General features: G+C 43.8%; 1 protein-coding gene across 6 annotated transcripts in view; it reads right to left on the bottom strand.

The window, feature by feature from the left end:
• Positions 1 to 19,635, bottom strand: part of srcin1a (SRC kinase signaling inhibitor 1a) — a 61,581-nt gene that overhangs the window by 4,289 nt on the left and 37,657 nt on the right. For 2 of the 6 annotated variants that reach the window (XM_086176462.1, XM_086176464.1), the window contains exons 4-17: positions 18,539 to 18,834; positions 15,558 to 16,372; positions 14,486 to 14,587; positions 13,993 to 14,120; positions 12,804 to 12,824; positions 11,964 to 12,124; positions 9,799 to 9,974; positions 7,836 to 7,966; positions 7,409 to 7,556; positions 6,391 to 6,697; positions 6,012 to 6,273; positions 5,471 to 5,610; positions 5,192 to 5,344; positions 378 to 515 (exon numbers count right to left, since the gene is read on the bottom strand). In XM_086176462.1, coding sequence (XP_086032588.1) covers positions 378 to 515; positions 5,192 to 5,344; positions 5,471 to 5,610; positions 6,012 to 6,273; positions 6,391 to 6,697; positions 7,409 to 7,556; positions 7,836 to 7,966; positions 9,799 to 9,974; positions 11,964 to 12,124; positions 12,804 to 12,824; positions 13,993 to 14,120; positions 14,486 to 14,587; positions 15,558 to 16,372; positions 18,539 to 18,834 — 2,978 coding nt within the window. Of the gene's footprint in view, positions 1 to 289; positions 516 to 5,191; positions 5,345 to 5,470; positions 5,611 to 6,011; positions 6,274 to 6,390; positions 6,698 to 7,408; positions 7,557 to 7,835; positions 7,967 to 9,798; positions 9,975 to 11,963; positions 12,125 to 12,803; positions 12,825 to 13,992; positions 14,121 to 14,485; positions 14,588 to 15,557; positions 16,373 to 18,538; positions 18,835 to 19,635 lie in introns of those variants that run through there. The other 4 variants (XM_086176465.1, XM_086176460.1, XM_086176461.1 and 1 more) reach the window with 2 other exon arrangements.

Raw genomic sequence — 19,635 nt, 5'->3', positions numbered from 1 at the left:
ATAACAATGTTTCAATTTTTATCTATGATGAAATATTTATGATGAAATATGAAAATATGAAAATTAAGATGTTCTTTGTTGTCTATGAGCTGTCCAAAGTGATTTACTATTGATATTGAGCGCATTAAAATGTATCTGACTGTAGTCAAATTGTCGCTACCTTAATTGTGATGTGCATGTCTTCTGTGCATACATTTTTAAAGAAAACAGTAAAAGGTAGCGGATCTGAACCTGCCATTACCAGAAAAAAAAAAACATTAAAAAAAAGAAACAAAAAAAAAGGTCCTGAGACATTCCAGAGAGCACCCTGCAGTTCATCTGTCCAGATGCAGCTGAAATCAGGCATGCCCTGAAAATACCAAAAATAGTAGAAATACCTGCTGCTGGCCCTGGCTCTTCAAGAAGTCCTCCCTTTTGCCACTTTTGTATTTGTCAGTGCTGTTGTGCTGCAGATGCTTCAGTTTGGAGGCAGCCGAGGACTGGAATACTTTACTAACATGGGAGGTGTTCCCTCCCTGAGGGGAAAGGAGAAAAGAGGAGAGGAAAAGAAAGGAGAGGAGAGGAGAAGAGTGTTAGTGAACAAAGTCCATGGCCATTTGTGTTATGACTCCCTCTGTGCCTTTCGTACAACTCTGACTGACTTCTGAAACCTGTTATCTGACTCGAACGGGCATATCTATCTCCAGAGACCAACAGTGTTTTTACAATTGCAGCACGTAGCTGATATAATTGAAATACCCCACTTTATGATTTCGTCATCCATCGGTAGAAAATGTTAAAGAGATGGATGCAGAGATAGAGCATCAGAAGTGACACAGAATAGCGAGGATGCTCTGCAGGATTCAGGAGGCAGTGTGTTTAATGATCCTTCCCGCTGAGTTACTCTGTCGACTGTCTCCACTAATATGTGTAAAAATCTCATTCACATCCAAATTCCATGAAACTGAAAATCATTTCAGTGAAGTCAAAAGGGCCAAGGCTAAATTTAAAAATTAAACTAAATTTAAAAAAAATGAAAACTTAGATATATACCAGCATACCACACAGAGTAGATGCATCCGATTATTGGGATGGGTCAATAAGGTATACTTAATTGTATGTGTACTGGAAGAGGTGTCAGAAAAGTGATGAAATGACGAGAGTGGCTGAAGTTGAACTGATGAAATAACGCGTGAAGACTTTGTAATCGTCAGCCCTGCCCATGGGAACCCCCCCGACTACACATCAGAGTGCTGGAACTCATCGTGGCAGTTTCTACTGTCGAGTATTGCAGGCCTGCCCTCAGTTGCAAGCTACACTACAAGCTGTCAAGACACCTCCCAGAAGCCAAAGTACACAGAGAAACATACTTTTAACCAGCACTGATCGGCATTGTGGTCACACAGAGGTGAGCTGAGACCACGCGTCTGAAAAAATCCCTGGACATTAAAATGAAAGGTATCAGAATTATACTTGCTTCCACCGAAGGCGTCGCGATGGTTTTAAGATCCGTGTGTTTTGCTGTTTTTCTCCATGAGCTCCGTCTGATCACAGAGTTGCGTAAGATAAACCTTTATTTTTTTGTTTTTTTTTTCTATGAAAACTCTACACTGTGTGTTGCAGGGAGGAACATATTACACGTCGTAGATTATCTGGATATAGAACTGGATCCTGGGATTTGTAGAGAGCTTCTCTATCGCTATGAAAGAAGATGAAATAGACATTTTCAATCATGAATAAATATTTTGCAAGAAATACTCAATAGAATTTTGTGAACTATTCAAGATCCATAACATAACTTTCTTATTTTTGAAAATGCAACTTTAAATTGTATCCAATTAAGCCATTATTTTAATAATTTAATAGCTTTTATTAGTTATATGAAGATTTGGGTTTATTTGAGATTACAAGGAAGAGTAATTGTCGATATATTTAATTATGTATAAGGGGGTAAGAAAATGATGCCGTCATAATACTTTTGAGCAGTGAGACATTTCTGTATATATATGGGAGGTCTGTACTCTAAGGGTCTGCACTCTAAGGGTATTTTATTGATGTTGATAAAGAATTGCTGTCATTAAGATTGGCAATGGTGATGAAATGGTAATTCTGTATCAGACGATAATGACGCTGAAGCTGATGAATATATCTAGCTTTTCTATTAGACACTGTTTATCATTTGTAGTGAAACTGTTTGACCCAAAGCAACCGTCCCTCTACATTTCAGAAAAGGAAATTCACAGCCTTTTGTTACGCACAGGAAATACTGCGACAAAGTTTGTGAGGTACAATACAACACAACACGTCCACAAGCCAAATAGCTCCGCCACCATTTCATTCCCTATGGAATGACAGAGCTTGTTTTCAAAGCAGAGCAAAGATGGAGAAACAGATGAAATTGTAAGTCAAGACAACTGAAAATAAGAAATTTGAAAGAATAATTCTTATTTCTTTTACCACCTGTCTGAAGTAACAAAGGGCAATTTTGTCAAGAAGCAGAAGCCCAGACGGATCGATAAAGAACTTATTAGCAGCTGAGCTCAGTAGAATAGCAGCTCCGACAGTGATCACACAACAGATGTCTGCTGTCCGTCCCCTGTACGTTTGATTTCAAACACAATTAGATGCCAGCTTATCGGGGCACAGACATCAGAGGCCTGAGAGAGCGAAAAAAAAGTGAAGAAATAAATTTGAGCATGCTGCTGGAGCGGAAGAATCTACGCGGCGGGCGTTTGCGGGGAACCTGGGTGGATGCGGGGCTTGGACGGGAAGGCTTCGGCGGGACCGGCGGCTTGATGGTCACTGCCGCTGGACTCCCAGTCACCTGTCCAGGATAGCGATCGGAGGTCGGGTTGGCGTACAGCTCCTCCGCTGTCGAGTGGCCGCCGATTTCAATTAGGGTGTTCTCCAGCTCGCGGATTGTCTCCTCTAAGCTATCGAGACGCTCGTAGGTGCTACGGCGCACGTCTTCACCCGTTTTGCTCTGTTTGGACGGACCGTCCACCGACTCGAGAGTGGCGACAGCCGACCCGTGCTGCTGATCCGCAATCATTTTAATTTCAGCACCGCACCGAAGCGTTAGCATCTCCTCTCCTGTGTCTATCCCTCTTCTTAGAGCCTCCATCAAAGAGCTCTGCAGATCCCGGTGGAATAAGGATTTTATTCTGGTTTTCGGCACCGGCTTAGACTGCAGAAGGGAATGCAAGCGTCTGTAGGCCTCTTTGACGGTTTTGGTCTGGATGAAATGCACCAGGAGAGGCCTTTCCCTGAGCTGGACCTCCGAGACTTCTCTAGCCTGTGGTGCGATGGTTAGTGTCGGCAAAATGTCTCCTACAGTACTTCTGAGCTCCTGGGCTTCAAAGGGAGAGAGCACCCGAACATTCTGCTCCGTCAAGAGCACGTCCAAATCCTTTTTTAATTCCATCTCCTCCTCACGGCCATGCCGGATGCTCATCTCTTGCTGAGGAGGGCGTCCAAATGAGCCCCTTCCAGTCCGGTCTTGTGAAGGACTCTTCTCTAAACAATCATTTGTTAAATCCCTGACAGGATCCTCGGAGGCAGTGGGCGAAGCTGGCAAACACTCAGTCAACGTGATGAGGGGAACATGACGTCTTCCCTATGAATGAGGAAAGCACTTGAGGTTTAAATTTAACACAATGACTCGCTCCTCATTTGTGAAATCATGGACTGCTGTCCGGTACAATATGACATGACGTGATTAGGCGTTGCTGTGGGCTTGTATTTAATGTATTTATAGCTATCAGCATGTTAGGATGCGTGGGTGTCTTACTGCTGTTGCTGATAGCACGGCAGCACAGCGCCCGGCCCATTCGGATCCTCCACATCAGAGAAACTGTTTGATCCAGTGTGTAAATATTTACTGCTGGTCACCCGAATTTCAATCTTATAAATATATCAGTCGTGATTTTTAACATTCATCAGCTGAGTATTCACATTCATGGTCGTGGCTGCTGCGCGTATGTCGGCCGCCGATTATAATTCCCAGTTGTGTTTACCAAGTGTATGGTTAACTAATCCACCGTAATCTAATAGCTTGTTCTACTTATTCTGACAAACACACAATCAAGGTCTTCAAGTCACGCACACAATTTGAAAAAATACCAGGACCCGGTCTGGGCTGATTTAAAATCATATCCGCAATATAATTTGTGTTTTTAATATCCGCTGTCTGGACAACAGTAAAGGTCTTTAAGCAGATATGAATCAGAAATTTATTCACAGTCTCTGCAGACTTTGCAAACTGTGGCAGCAAGAAAAAAAAGAAGTATTAATGACAGAACAGCAGCTGCTCATTTATTTTGGGATCAATTTTAGGAATTGAATTCATTACTTTAAATATGCTGTTGCCAGATTGTTTATCAGCTGTCCCTATACCAACCAGCGGGTGGACTGAAATCCTCAGGCAGGAAACCGATGACCGCTCCTTCCACTTGATTAAGAGGATGGGGCATTTTCTTATGCAGTCCCTGCCTTTCTCTAAATGTGTTAATGACGTAATAACAGTTTTAAAATTACACAAGGAAAAATATAGTTTGCCTCATTACCTTCTGTCTACTTTTAGTTGGGGCAACTGAAACCCTCCATGCAGGCAGATCAATTCAAATAAGTCTGATATCTAGTCTGAAATGAAGAAATTTGGCTCGAGGTCAAGCAGTAGCCGGTGGGTTCAATGTGCAATGGAGGACAGACCACTAACAGACAGGGAAAGGCAAGATGGCTGAGCATTTCCGAGTGGAATTCACTGAAAAACTGGGAACCGGGATTGGAGGTGGGAGTGTCGTCATATCTAAACGCCAGGCACAGAATTGTGAAAACGAATTCTGAGCTCCGTCCGTCGTCAGGTGGGCCGTTTGGAGCCAAGACTCAGCAGCCATCAGGTCCATCTGTCTGGCTCTGATCTGTAAGCTCTGGGTGGCCATGTGAGTGACTGGGCACCATGTGATCTCTAGGCTGCCACCGTGCCTGGGGCGGGGCGGGGCGGGGCGGGGGGGACATATGGGACCTGCTGCTTGAACATGTGGTAATAATTACAAGTGCATCTATGTGTGAGTATGCGCTTGCACAAAGCCAGCGGAACACTGCAGCTCCTAATAAATAATCAAAAACGGTCGCCGTTTAACCCTTCGGGGGGGGGCGACGTCCAATGGAGGACGTCATGAGGAGACCGGACAACCTGCAGTTTTTAGTTTACCTCCAGTTCAGCGGCAATTCTCTCCGCCTCTCCCTCTCCTTTGTCAGCGGACGCCAGAGTGGGGGGTGTTGATGCAGGACGAGGGTTCTCAGACACCGTCCTCCTCAGTTTTACGTGGGGCTTCTGGCCTTCTGTCTCCTCTGATTCAGACTTCTAAAATGAAAAATAGTCAAATGGGGTTGGTTAAAATTTGAAAACTCGGGTTTTAATAAAAATGTAAATTAATGTTGTTGTTTTCATCGATGATCTTTGTTTTCAAAGCAGAGTTCTCATTGTTACCTTTATGCATTTCCCGGGTATGAGGGGCTCTCCACTGCGGGTGGTCAGGCCGGGAGAAGAGGGGAAACTGCGCCTGGGCGGAGGAGGAGGTGGGGACTTGGAGGGTTTCTCTGTGCGATATCGAGGCACCGTTAGCTCATCTGGAAGAAGGAACATTAGGGGTGACAGGAGTCACACTTCAGTGAAAGACTAAGCAGTAGAAACAGTAATAATGACAAGTCATGCCATTAGCGTGGCATTGATTAGAATCGAGAAGATTTATGGGTCATCAAAATGCATTTCTTTTTCAAAAAGACTCGGAAATGAATTAATTCACTATCTAAGCCGCTGGAGCCTATCCCGGCTGACATTTGGCGAGAGGCGGGGCTCGCCGTGGTCGGGTCACCGGACGATCACAGGGCAACACACAAAGTGCCAAGTCGGAATCAAACCAAGGACCTTCTCGCTGAGACGTGGAAGCACTAAGCACTGCCCCGCCGTGCTGGCCAGGATCGAAAAGAATTGCCATAAAACAATATGACACACTGAAGTCTCATCTTACCAGGGCCCAGCTTGGATCCTCCCTCCTTCCCAGAAATTTTGTGGTGAGGTTTATTGACCCGGTGCTCGAGGGTTCCTGTCCCACTCTGGGGGTTCTGAGAGGACGGTGTGTTGGGCGAGGGCTTAATCTGTTTGGCAGCAAAGTCCAGGTCCGGTATAGCCTTCATGAGCTCAGCCTGGGTCTCCTCCAGCAGCCGGTTGATGTCCTGAGCACTATATTGGGTCAAACTGGCCCTCTTCTCCTCCCAGTCCCGTTCTGCCGCCTGGGAAGGGAAGGGATGTTTTGCAACACTTGATGCATTTTTGAACAAAAAAAAAAAAAAAAAAAAAAAGAGCACAATTATGTTTACATTTGAAGTCCAGAAGTTCTCAAAACCTACCAGGCGAACTTCCATGGATGAGGCTTTGTCTGCAGCAGATCGCCTTTCCAGCTCCTCCAGGGCTTTGCCTTTGTGTGGAACAGGTGGTTGATTGTCCTTTTGGGGCCCGGACGGGTTCCCGTGGCCACGGCTGAGGCTGGCATGAGGGCTCCAGTTGGAAAGGCTGTTCCCTCCCCCAAGGTCATTGATGTTGAGCGGCGGGCTTGTGGGGATGTCGAAGTCCGAAAACTTCCGCAGGTCGTCGTTGTGCTTTGATGTGGAGCTGGAAAAGTCATCCTGCTTCTTCCACACCCCTTCATTAGCTTGCCTTGGTAAGACAAAGATTAATACAATCATAAAGGTCACTTTAACAGAAGTGAAAGTGTGGATTTCCCACGACTCGAAGAGGAAAAAGTCATTCATTTAAAAAAAAAAAATGGATTAAATAATTGTCAATTCAGGGGATTAGTTTATTTAGAAGGATAACAAACCGGAAATTAATTCTGTGGTAGATTACCAGAGAAGTGGACCTCATTCTTGAATGAATAAAGCTAATGAATAGAAAAAAAGTAAAAACATTTTAACATTTATGAATGCCCATTATTTTTTTATGATTATTTTACAGAGTTTTACAGTTTTTAAGTGTTCAAATGAACTCAGAAAAACAAAAGAGATGGAGAAGTGGCGATCTGGGCCCCAAACAGTGCAAAGACTAAATGAGTCCTGGCTCAAATGAATTAGTCCATAAATGTCTGACAGTATGACTCACTATTTAATAGACTATATATATATTAAAGTACATACCCGACCATCAAAGATAAAGCAGATACAATTAAACACATGACCAATGATCGATTGATTCCCAATCTCAATCAAAACTCAAATCAATAAGTATTACTCGTTTGAGTAGACTAACAAGACCAGCGATTTGTGATCAATTAACAAAAGTCTTTCCATCATTTGTTCATTCATTTTCTCAGTAAGCCACATGTCTGCTTTCTCCATCAGATACTAAAAAAGTAGCCATGCAGGCGCGTACTTGCGCATCGTGGCGAGGGTATCCGTTATGCTCTTGCAGCGTTTTAACAGGGCGTCGAGTCTGTGCGGTTCCTCTTTCAAGAATTTCACGGCTTCAACTTCCACCCTGAGCACCACCCGCATCTTACTCTGCAGGCCCGGAAACTGATCTGCAGGGGAGGGGAGGGGGACAATCGTGTCCTGCAAAATCATAACAGTCCGAGTCGCCAGGCACTTTTTATAAGGCTGTAAATGGTCAACGAGTTCATTACGACAATGACCAAAGTGAGAGTGATTAAATGTTTGACAGGCTGGCTGTGGGTTTCCAGTTAATCAGCGCCTCTGTGATTAATTAGCTCTATATAAACTGCCCGCCGGAGTAAAAGACCAGAGTGTGTTCTTGTTTTTGCGCCTGTGCACAGAATGTGAAATGTGCCTGCGTGACTCACTTTTCAGCTCCGTGAGTGTTTCTCCCAACTTTCTCAGAACAGTGGTCTTCTCCTCCAGCTCCTGCACGGTTACCAGCTTGTGGCTGACAGACGACTCCTTCTGGATTTCTTCCACAGATTTCTCCAGGTCGCTGAGATGGAATAGACAGAAGGCTAAATACCAGGGATTAATGCACTGCATATTCATCTACTAAGGAATTGAGTTGTTCATGTGCTGCGGAACTGCAGCCAATCCCCTGTCTCGGTTTACTGGCAGCCACATAAACAGTTTTAGGCAACTGAACTTGAGGAGTGTGGGCAAGTATTTCAAAGTGATGTTTATTATGTGGCACTCACTACATAATTTTAGATGATGTCTTCATAAACTTGGACACTAACAGAAACACAAGTTAGCTTGTCTCTTGTATGTTCCGGTCATGTTTGGGCCAAAATAATGTTCCACTGGTTTGATTTACAATTAACCAAAAGTAATTGTCAATCAAATGAGCAGAGAGAAAGACACTGAAACAACAGCGGGAATGACGCTCGGAGCGAGATTCAGCCCTGCGATGCGGCACAAAGGGAGATCCTGAAATTATCACCTCGGAGAAGATTTCCACTCGAGCGAGTTATCTGATTATTAAATCTCAAGGTAGCTTTCAGCTCCGGTTTAGGTGGCCACTTCATTTGGTTGCTGCACTGTCTAATACAGCGGATCTTAATAACAATCTTGCTCAACGCCGGGCCTAATTACAGGAACAGTTTCACCCGGCATCCATATGGACGTGATTGTAAAATTCACGCTAACTGTAACACAGATCACAGAGGCGAGGGAATAAATCCTGAACTTTTAATGAAGTCAAACCTCTAAATATCAAATCTAAAAATGTTTTCAATTTTGGATTTGTCGAAGAATGAATGATTGAGCTAACAGAGTCCATATTTCCATCCAGTCAGATATTTGTTAATGGAGCTGTGGGGGAACATTTAATTCTAATCAGTTCATTGATTGGTTTTGTCCAGAGCTGCAACTGGGAAAGGTTTGATTGACAGTAATTCTCCCTTTATTGCTTCCTCTCTTTGAAAACCCGTGTCTGAACCAGCAGTTGCTACCACTCCTGAGTTTTTAATTGACTGGGCATTTGGAGGTCTTACAGCAGATATCGAGGGGAGCTTCTTCTATTTTTGTGTATCATAAGGGAGCTCAGGAATGAAGGTGTGTATATGTTTTGTTTGCTCTTATATTAGATGCATGACAATCGTGGCAGAGCATTGCACCTGAAGTTCGCTTATTCGGCGTCAAAGCCGAGCTTCACTCTCTTCCTTTACAAAACTCAGCACAAGTTATTCTGACCGCTTAAACTCAAAAATCACATTCCAGAAAGTTTCTATTCTTTCCAGAAAAAAAGACTAATCGACTTGAAATTTTTGCATATCCTTGGTGAATGTAGCCAAGGGCAAACGCATGATGGTTTTTAAAATCGAGTTGTTGAGTAGTTGTTATAATTTCCTCATTAAAAGCGCAGCGATGTTTTCACTGACATCATGACTGGTTCTCTTCGCTGCAAGGGGAAACGCATCACGAGCTCTTAGAGTATCTAGTGAGCCTGTTTGGGTTGGCAGGCGCCGATAATGTTTCTGCAAAGTGGAGAAAAACTTTTAACTGTTTTTGTGCGACAACTCCATTTTGAATTGAAAATCGGGGTAAACTGGCAGGGACTCTGAGGAGCAATCTGCCGTTTCGTTTGATGGCAGAATCCCAAACTTTTCTGAAAGCCATCTAACTTCTATATTAGATGGAATAAACTCAACTCAAACTGCTGTACTTTCAATATCGGCTGCATTTTGGTGATGACAGTGAGTCCTGAGCCAAAAAATCCCAAGCGGGTCAGAGGGCCTTCAGATTTAATAGGCTTCATCTCCTTATATTTGAGTATTGCACTTCCCTCTCTTGCTCAAAACCGTGTTTGACACCGTTACTAACTGGAGCTGCTGGATGATGAGCTCTTCTTCATTCAGGTATTTGAGTCTCTCCTCCTCCACCAGAAGGCGCTGTCTCTGCAAAGGATCCTCCTGCTTCCTCAAGGCATCTGCAACTCGCACACTCAACTCGGCCTCCGTTCGCTTTAGCAGCGATCGCACCGAATCTTGGTTCTCCAACTGCACACACACACACACACACACACACATTCAACAGAGAACTTTACAGACAAGACATTGATCCATCACATGTTATGCACTTGACATATCAAGAAATTGGATTTGGCCATTTAGCACTGAGGAGATCGAGCCTTCTGCAGCTTGTCACGATTGCACATTTGGATTGGCTACATTTCACACGTCGGGTTAAAGCTCCTTTCACAACATGATGTTCTCTGTCTTCCTACGCAAGGAGAACATTTCTGGGCTTATATATTTTTAAGCTATTACTTGACTTCAGCAGTCACATCGGAAGTCTCGTTCATTTAAGCGTCGACAGAAGGCGGCAAATGGTTCACACTGCACCGTCTGCGGTGCCGCGTGAGTATTTGCAAGTGTAGATAATGTTTCCTCCAACAGTCAAAGCTGGAATGCCCTCAGGAGAAGCAAAAGGATGGCAGGATGAAGTCCATGACAGAAGCACCGAGTCTGAACTCCAACTCGGTGTTATGAATGGAAAATTCTACAGGAGTACTCCATGTAATACAACTCCCTGAGATGAAAGCACCTGGTAAGCAAGAACCATTAATAATTTATGAGCCTTATGTTCCGGGAAGTAAAACAATACCGCAAACATTTAAAATGAATTCCCTATTACAATTCAAATAATCATAGTGATGCAGCTGGCCTGCCAGTAATTATACTGTTTTTTTTATATATTCAATTAAAAAAAACCAAACATAAATTCAAGAATAACACATTCGGCATCACCTCCCTGAGTCCCCCTCCCAGAGCTGCTTGCCTTTCCAGTAACCTTCCTCTGTATAATTCATGAGCCACATGTAAAATTTAAGCCGCAAGCCAAAGGCAATACAGGTCCAGGTGTAGGCGTCACACATCGGCACACAGACAGGTAAACAGCAAACTGTCTCTCTCCGGGCGCTGCACTGCCTCAGCTCTTTGCCTCTCACTTTTACCGCTCAGGCGGTTCGAGGAGCCATTGTGACGGCTGTAACAGAACGAAAACAAGTGATCCGGGATCTTTCTCTCGCTCTCCTGCACTCCTCGCCACTGTCAGTGTCATTCTTTCTTTCTCCTCCCTGCTAACACTGTTTGCATCAGAAGATGAAAAAAAGAATTGATCTGCGTACCTTGTGGCTTTCCGCATCTCTCATGAATCCCACAAGACCGGCCCTGAACCTTTCAGCTTTTACCCACCATACATTTAAAAAAGTTCCATTAGTAATCCTCAAAAGATATAGTGCCCCCAATGTGTCATGATACTTAAACCCGCAGGTGTTATTTATTGTTGGTGCGGAACTAAAGTAAAGATTAAATACACATCAAAGAGAGTATAATGAAATCTAGGACACATTCTATATCATGAATGTGGTGAATCAAGGCTTACTTCACTGACGGTAAAATGCATTATGTGAAGTTTGATTTAATATAACATTCAATCTTAGAGAGAAGGCAAAGAATCAGAGCAGAATATATGAATATATATATATATATATATATGTGTGTGTGTGTGTGTGTGTGTGTGTGTGTGTGTGTGTATGTATGTATGTATGTATATATATATATATATATATATATATATATATATATATATATATATATATATATATATATGTATGTATATATATGTATGTATGTATATATGCTCACAGGGCATTTTCAGCTAAATAAAAAAGTATTGAAATGCATTCTGTATGGGAAATATTAAACATTTAACTGTCGTAATACAAAGAAATCAAACCCATTTACACAGCATCAAATCCCTGTTGTTCAGGGATTAGCACTCCATGGCAGCCCAAAACTACCAAGAGTCATTCCTGCGGTTCTTTTTGAAATACACATGGCTGTAATGACGTTAATAACCAAAACAATCCAATCTAACTCATACTAATATCCATCTCATACAAGGCTTTGAAAATAAAAGTGACTCTTTTCAAGTCATTAAAAACACCCGACGGAGAGGTTTGTGTTCACTGAGGAATAGAATACCTGTGTCTTACGCAGCTGGGTGAGCTGCTTGCGCAGGTCGTTGGCGTTTTGCTGCAGACCGTGCAGGTGGAGCTGCATCTGCAAGCGGTTGACGCTGTTCAGCTGGACCGTGTTAGAGGGTGGCGGCGGCATCAGAGCTAGAGGTGCAGATGGCGTGTGAGCTGCCAATCAGAGCAGGACATCGGGGTCACCGGGATGTTGTTGGGAAACAAATTGGTTGTTTTTTCCGGACTGGGCTCATTTGCAGATTTTCAGTCTGCGATCAGTCGCGCCGTGCATCCAGTTCCAAACATTCGCACGTACACACACACACACACGCGCTGTACACATCCACATAGTGTACAGTATACGTTTACAAATATAATGCATATCCGCAAAACTCTAATTGCTCCCTGGAGATATGTGGACTCATGCTATTAGTAACGCATATAGAGGTGCAATTAGTTTTTTTCATTTGTGACACACAGGGGATAACCATGTTCTTAACACAGGGCTTTGTGAGTATGGCCTTGGACTCCTCAGCCATTCTCGCACACATACTCCTCGATTCACATACTCACAAAGGACTGCCAAGAAAAAAAGAAGAAAAAAAAAACAACAACAAACATACAAACACAAACCCTGACATTCCCAAAGGGAGAAATAAGTTGTTCCAAAAAGTCGAGGACAGACAGGACGAGGGGAAATCCCGCAGTCTGGAAAACCAACAGGGAGAAAGACAGGAGGGTAAACACTGCCAGCTACCCAGCAAAACAACACACACCCATACGGCGGGCAGAGGGCGATGATAGATGTCTGAGGAGAAATAAATAGGTTGACAGAGTAGGAGATGGCAACTACCTTTCTTCTTCGGCCGTCCAGCTGGAATGTAGAAAGAGTTTGCCGGTTACTGACAAATTAATGAGAGGGTGATAGAGCGACAAAGAGGAAAGTCTTTAAATTTCACATTTGCAGATTGATGATCCTGGATATCATTTTTATTGAGCACCGAGAAGGAAAATTACTCTGGAGTTGGTACAGTCCTTGGCAGTGCGTCAACTTGTAAGTTGACCTCAAATACAGGGGTGTCCGTCGAACTGAATCCATCTGGGCTTGTTTGTGCCCAGAAAAAGGAGAGAAACGGGGGTGAGAGGCGCAAACTGAGCAGAGATGATGATATATTGATTGATTTATCGGGAAACTGGACCGAAATACAAATGTTGTCCAAGAAGTGTAATTTATAAAAGAGACGTCAATGAAGAGACCGAAATCATCGAAAGGAGATTCCTGACTTCTGTCGAGGAGATCACTGTCATACTGATAACCTTAACCGCGAAGAAAAATCTAGCCGAAGAAAATAAACAAAAAATGGATCACCTCTCACAAAACTAACGTGTTCACAAACAAAGATTTCTAGCCTGCACATCCTCCGCAGGACGAGAGAAATTGTTTGTTTTCCCACGGTGGCGGGAGCACAAAGTTACTTCTGGCCACAACGGTTTATCATCCATGGGAAATTTAAATGCAGAACTCCTAGCAAGTCCTCATAGGTTCCGCCCACACGCAGAACACGTCACACACGCTATGTTTTGTGAGGAATCTGATAGAAAATAACAATCCAGCAGGGTTCACAGTGCTGGGATTGATTTCTAACCACCACTCTTCTTTATCTGCGCACGCCAATCGCCTTTTGCGAAGCTGTCCGCACCACAAGTGAAAAATTCAGTTGATCAGTCAGAGCTGAGACAAAAGAGCGATGCCAGTTTGTTCTCACAGCCCCAGGAGCAACAACAAATTTCTCTCTTTTTGCAGAGGATGTACAGGCCTTTAGAGTAACATCCTTCCTCAAATTGTTAGAGCACATTCAACCAAAAGATCATCTCTGTTGCTAGTTTGTATCAATTGTCCTTTGCTATGATCTGGGATGTTGTTAGACGGAAAAAGTCCAACAGTCAAAAGAATTTCTAAACAGAGGAGAGACGAGCACGACGGCCGTAACCGGTTTATTACGTTCACAGCGCAGCGCGCGGATCCAGAGCAGCGTACTCACTTCCAGTGGCGGAGCCGTCACTGTTGGTTTCGGTCTTGTCGCTGGAAGAGAAAGGTAATGGCCGTGAGAACTCGGTTCCTTGGTCCGGAGGGCAGCCGGCCATCATGCAGAGACGCAGCAGGCCGCATCTGAGGATCAACGGCCACAGGGCAAGGCAATTACAGTGCTAATGCCGACAGTTCTACTTCTAGACACCACAACACTGATCAAAACACAAGGTAAATAATTGGCTGAGTTCAAAACTCTAAAGTGTCAGTGGAATGAGATCTCGAATGATCACATATGTCATTTGCATGAACATAGAAATCGATAGTACTGTCTTCTGCGGTGGTATCTGTGCTTTGGAGTAATGCTGAGTTCCCGCAAAGTAGTGTACCGTATCATAGCACCGGAGCCAGTAATGGGTCTGATAATAGCCTGTTCTTGTCAATAGCGTGTCTGTAGTGAAGCTCTATCCATGAGTTTTTAGGGTTAATGGGGTATAACAGCTTACGTGCTGTCACTGTCTGGTGCTCTGGTCAGCACACTCTGGACCAGGCCCGTCAGGCTGGCTATCTGCTTCTCCATGGCTTCCATCCGCTCCAAACGATGATCCCTATAAAAGTTAATTCGATAAGCGTATTGCAATGAAGGTAAACGGATGTGACAAAGGCAAAACAACAAAACTTAATGGTATGCTAAAGGTCAAATCATGATTTGCTTTAACAAATGCAGTGTTCTCCCTTTTCAGCCTCATTAAAAATACCCAGTATAAAATTTAAGGAGCAAGAACTGTTACACGTAAAAAAAGATGCAAAAATGAGCAGAAAACATGAAAAAAAAACAGTCCACCTGGGATTTTTAAAAAAATAATCAAACATACCCCCTTGTGCCTTTACACAAAAGAACAAATATGAATCAAAAACCTTTAGATCTTTAAAATTCAAAAGGATTTGATGCAGCTCTTTTTTTTTTTTCCAAGACCTTCATTTGATTCTGGTTGAAGGCAGCTGCATCCTTTTCATTATCTATATCCATTCATTATCTATTCCACTTGTTCTGCATCCAGGGTCGCAAGGGGTCTGGAGCCAATTCCAGCTGTCATTGGGCGAGAGGCGGGGTGCACCGATCACATGGCCACATATAGACACGTACATTCACTCTCCCATTCACACATTTGGTCAATTTAGGGTCCACATTTAACCTGCTGGGAGGAAACAAGAGACGCAGATGCAGATGTGGGAAGAACATGCAAATTCCACACTGAAATTATCTTGTCAGGATTGAACCAGAGACCATCTCACTGTGAGGCGCGAACCTCTGCAGCCACATCCCCTAAACTAAATATTCACATAAATGTGCTGTATGTCTTTAAGCACGAGTTATTAACTAGATGAGCCACCATCAAGGCTGAAGTTGTAAAAGAAATGGAAATAAACCGATAATACCCAGCTGATTTAGCAACTGTCTTTCATCATAAAATAGACTGGTTGAGATTATAAGCAAGTTAAGTTCTTTTGGATTTAGTGGGAACAATATCATCACGGCATACCTTAATAAAACTCGCCACGTACCCTCATACTGACCTGGCAGTGTCACTATCCGGTCCAGACAACGAAGAGCCGAAAGCAGGCGTGGCCCTGCCCCCCTCCCCGGGTCCAGTTGTTAGACACAGGGGCTCGGAGCTGGAACTTGGCCTTGATTTGGGGCTTTCCACAAACACAGAGGAGGAGGCCGAATCCTTGCGGAAGGACTGCCGGACAGGCGAAGCTCTCGGTGAGCTGGAGTAGGAGTCCCTGTCCCTCAGCTGCATGTCGGGGATTTTCTGTGGGGATGAAGGTGGCATGCGAAAACCCATGCCCAGGGTGGCCGAGGAGTATGTGTCGGAATATAGCGAGCCGCCGGGCTTATATAGAGAGTCCTCCAGGTCGCCTTGAAGAGCCGCTGCTGAGTATGTGCTGAGGGATCGCACAGAGCCGCGGCGGTAAAGACCGGCGGACACCGGGAAGCTGAAGGGGTCCCCAATGGTTGCTAATGACTGCGTGGAGGCGATGCTAAGGCGGCCCTCGTGCATCAGGCTGTAGGGATCAGCATATAGCCCCTCATTCTTCATCAGCGCCAAGTTTTTCGCGGGGACCTCTTCATCGGGCTTGACATCACGGCGCTCCAGAATTGCACTTGGAGATGGTGACAGGGCTGCATTGGCGGCGTGGCCAGCTGAGGGATGATGGGGATGTCGGGGCTGTTCGTGCTGGGACCCCGCGAAGGACGGAGGGCGGCCCCCGCTGTAGGAGAGGCGAGAACGGGACGGAGAGCCAGAAGACACTGAGGCTGTAGAGGACGGCAGGGTGTTGAGGCGGCGGGTCGGGGAAGAATCGCAAGTGGAGTACACCATCTCTCTCTGTAACGAATGAGCGGAGATGTGTGTTACCATGGAGACAAAGAAACGAGAGCTCCGTGTTCACCATTTGTCCGTCAGACATGAACACCACAGGGATCTGACTGACATCGGACAGGCTGTCATGGTCTGTGCACGTTTGTTAAAAATCCCATGATAATAAATTATATACATAACATGAACTTTTTTTATTCTGACAAATAACCAAAGAATACACATACAACTGCTTACTAAATGCACAAAAACAAAGCAGTTTTTGTGCATTCTCATTTAGCTGTAGCGTGGAGTGAAGTAGTACTCTGCTCCGCTTGCAGTGCCTTATCAGCTATTTCACAGAAAATAAAAATTACCCCCCCCTAAAATGCCTGACAGCAAAATTGATATGTTTGGGGCGTCTTTTCATACAGTGAGCCTGAATAAAAAGCAAACAAACAAAAAGAAAATCCTGACTCTTTGGAGAGCAAGCTCCTAAGCCACAAATATATATGTTTTCCAAAACACTGCAAACCTGTAGAGACAGATTAAGAGGAACTGCACAGAAATAGTGAGGTAAGCATGTTAACAGGACAGCTGCACTGAGCCGGTGTGTGTGTGTGTGTGTGTGTGTGTGTGTGTGTGTGTGTGTGTGTGTGTGTGTGTGTGTGTGTGTGTATCCGTGCATGTGTGTGCTGTTACAATATGCGGGCTGTGTTTTACAGCCAAATCCGCATCGTCATGCCAGGTTAGCAAATTTGTGTGACGGAGCTGAAAATGAGGGGTGCGAAAGGTCACGATTGACTGATCCGTCTCTCCGCTCCCATTACGGGGCGAATCTTCATTTGGGCTGCATCTGTAAACAACGTAAAGGGGCATTCAGATGGTGTTCAAATAAAACGGTATTTTCTACCAGGAAATGAATAGAAGTGCAGATGGCAAGAGATTTTGAAAAGTACGCATGACGAGGAGTGACCGACCCCTGGTGAGATTGACTTATGCAGTATATTTGGGATGGATTACTCCATCAACAGTACCACTCCTTTAGAAGTTTTGAACTTGGATATGTTTAACTTCATATGATAAAAACTAAAATAGATATTTGAATCGAGAATAAATTTAAGAAATACTTGAGCCTGACGACAAGTAATGTTTTCCACAATTTTATCAATGCACATAAAATGCTATCCCTGGTCACTTGCTGCCGCAGCTAACCTTTTGGCTGGTATGATGTCTAACTATAAGATATTTGGCAGTTACAAATGAACTTGTGCAAAAACTACAAAACTGCTTAGCATCTGGTTTCAAAATGTGGTGGATATGGATTGACACTACAAGCATGCTACCAAATAAAAGATGGAATAAGAAAAAAAACAACACAACCCCACCCACCAGAAATCAGCAAAGTCACGATGCTTGTTAAGATGCTGCCAGATTTTAGTCTCCAGACATCATAACAAAAAAAAAAGATTTTGTGGTTATAGATTAAAAGTGTTGCTTAAAATGCTCCCCTGGCATCGAATGTTAGAATGCCTGAGAAGCTGTGTGGGCCTCTTCATAATTTAAATTTGTTGAGGATCTGTTTCTGGCACATTGTTCGAACAAAAACAGCCACTGCACAGAAGGCCAAACATAATCACACACAGAATAAACATGCATGTCACCTTTTAATTATAAAGGTTGTGTTCTTAGAAATCCGTATGTAACAAAAATAGTAAACTGAATTTGAACATAGATTATTAAATAAATAAATAAATAAATAAATAAATAAATAAATAAATAAATAAATAAATTTAAAAATCATTTCCCAAAGGCTTCCTTGAGCTGCACTGAAGCAGAAATAGCTTCAGGTGTAAAATGTACTCGTTCCACAGAGGAATATTTGTCTCTGGTGTCGGCACATCAACAGATGGCCTACTTGAAGATAAGAAAATACATTTCCAGGAGGAATACCTGTTAAATCACTAGCCCACATCCACGGCAACACTCCGTCAAAGTTGCCGGTGATACAAATACAATGTTACCTTGCCACGGAGGCCCATTATTCCTCTTTTTAGAGGCACGAAATTACAGCCATTCTCCGCTCTCTAAGTTGTCGAGCTTCGGGCTTACAGGGGATCAGACGGCATTCTCTCTGTAAAATAACCCAGATTGCTCTCTTCATCCTCCACAATCCCACGACTTCCCTTTCCTCACCCTCAGGTCTCCATTAGCCAGGTGTGCGACGGCAGGATAGGAGGCATAGATGGGCTCTTTGCGGTAGATCTTGATGATACTGCGGTCCTGGATGTCCCGCACGTCTTCCAGCTCGTAGAATACGTTGCGTGCCTCATCCTTGATCAGGATTGCCGTGTTGGGCGATTTCAGCATGCCAGCTGTCAACTTCTGAGGGAACATGTGCACAATGAGGGCGTGAAGCGTGTCCAGGCTGCTGAGCTCATGGGTGATGTGCACCCGGCGTGTCTCATCTCCATACTGCAGGAACAGCACACCTAAAAAAGGGAAGGGGATTTGAGAAAGTCTACATTTTTGCACTTCAGAAGATCCATTACATGCATGAAAAAATTATCGCTGACACACACACGCATTTGTTCTGATCGTGACAGTAGGAATGTTGTATATTTCTTTGATTAACAGCTTAAGACAATAAAAGCATTTGGACTTTTTCCGACATCCTTTTCTTTCTTTCATTTCAACAAGAATAATATCTAATCATTCACTCAGTGAATATCTGAACTTCACAGAAAACCTAATCAGACACGGAGATCCTTCATGTTTGAGGTGAAGATGTGCCTTGTGTCTGACTATCCTCAACATTAATTTTCACACCCAGTAGGGCGAAAAGAAGAACAAACAGAAAAGAGAGGCCGCTGATTAAAATTTACGCCTTTTAAACAAGTTATTCCACAAGGTTTAGCCCAAAGAGGCGCACCTCCACGATGAGAGAAGGACCTTTGTTTTGATGATCTAAAGTGTCCGAAGCACACGGTGAATTGGACTGGCACGAAGTCAAAGGTTGGCCCAACAATCTTCTGCTATTTGCCAGGCTCAGTATATTACAGCTGTACCAGACGCATAGTTCAAAGGGTTATTCAAAGTACCTTCTTTAATTTATAGTTATGTTTTCAGCAAACACACTCACACACACACCAAATAAACCAAAATACACACCAAAATAAACCTTCTAAATATCTGCTGTGCTGCCCTGAGGCATGAGAGCAGCCACACCGGAGCCTTGGTGGACTGGTAATTTGACGTTACTGTCGGAGGAAGGTATACTTCACTGGGAAAGG

Source organism: Fistularia commersonii, chromosome 28, assembly GCF_037954325.1.
Source record: "Fistularia commersonii isolate RoL2024-O1a breed Wild chromosome 28, RoL_Fcom_v1.0, whole genome shotgun sequence".
NCBI lineage: Eukaryota > Metazoa > Chordata > Actinopteri > Syngnathiformes > Fistulariidae > Fistularia > Fistularia commersonii.
Note: the sequence above shows the minus strand (reverse complement) of the source record. Positions and strands in the feature narration are given on the sequence as shown.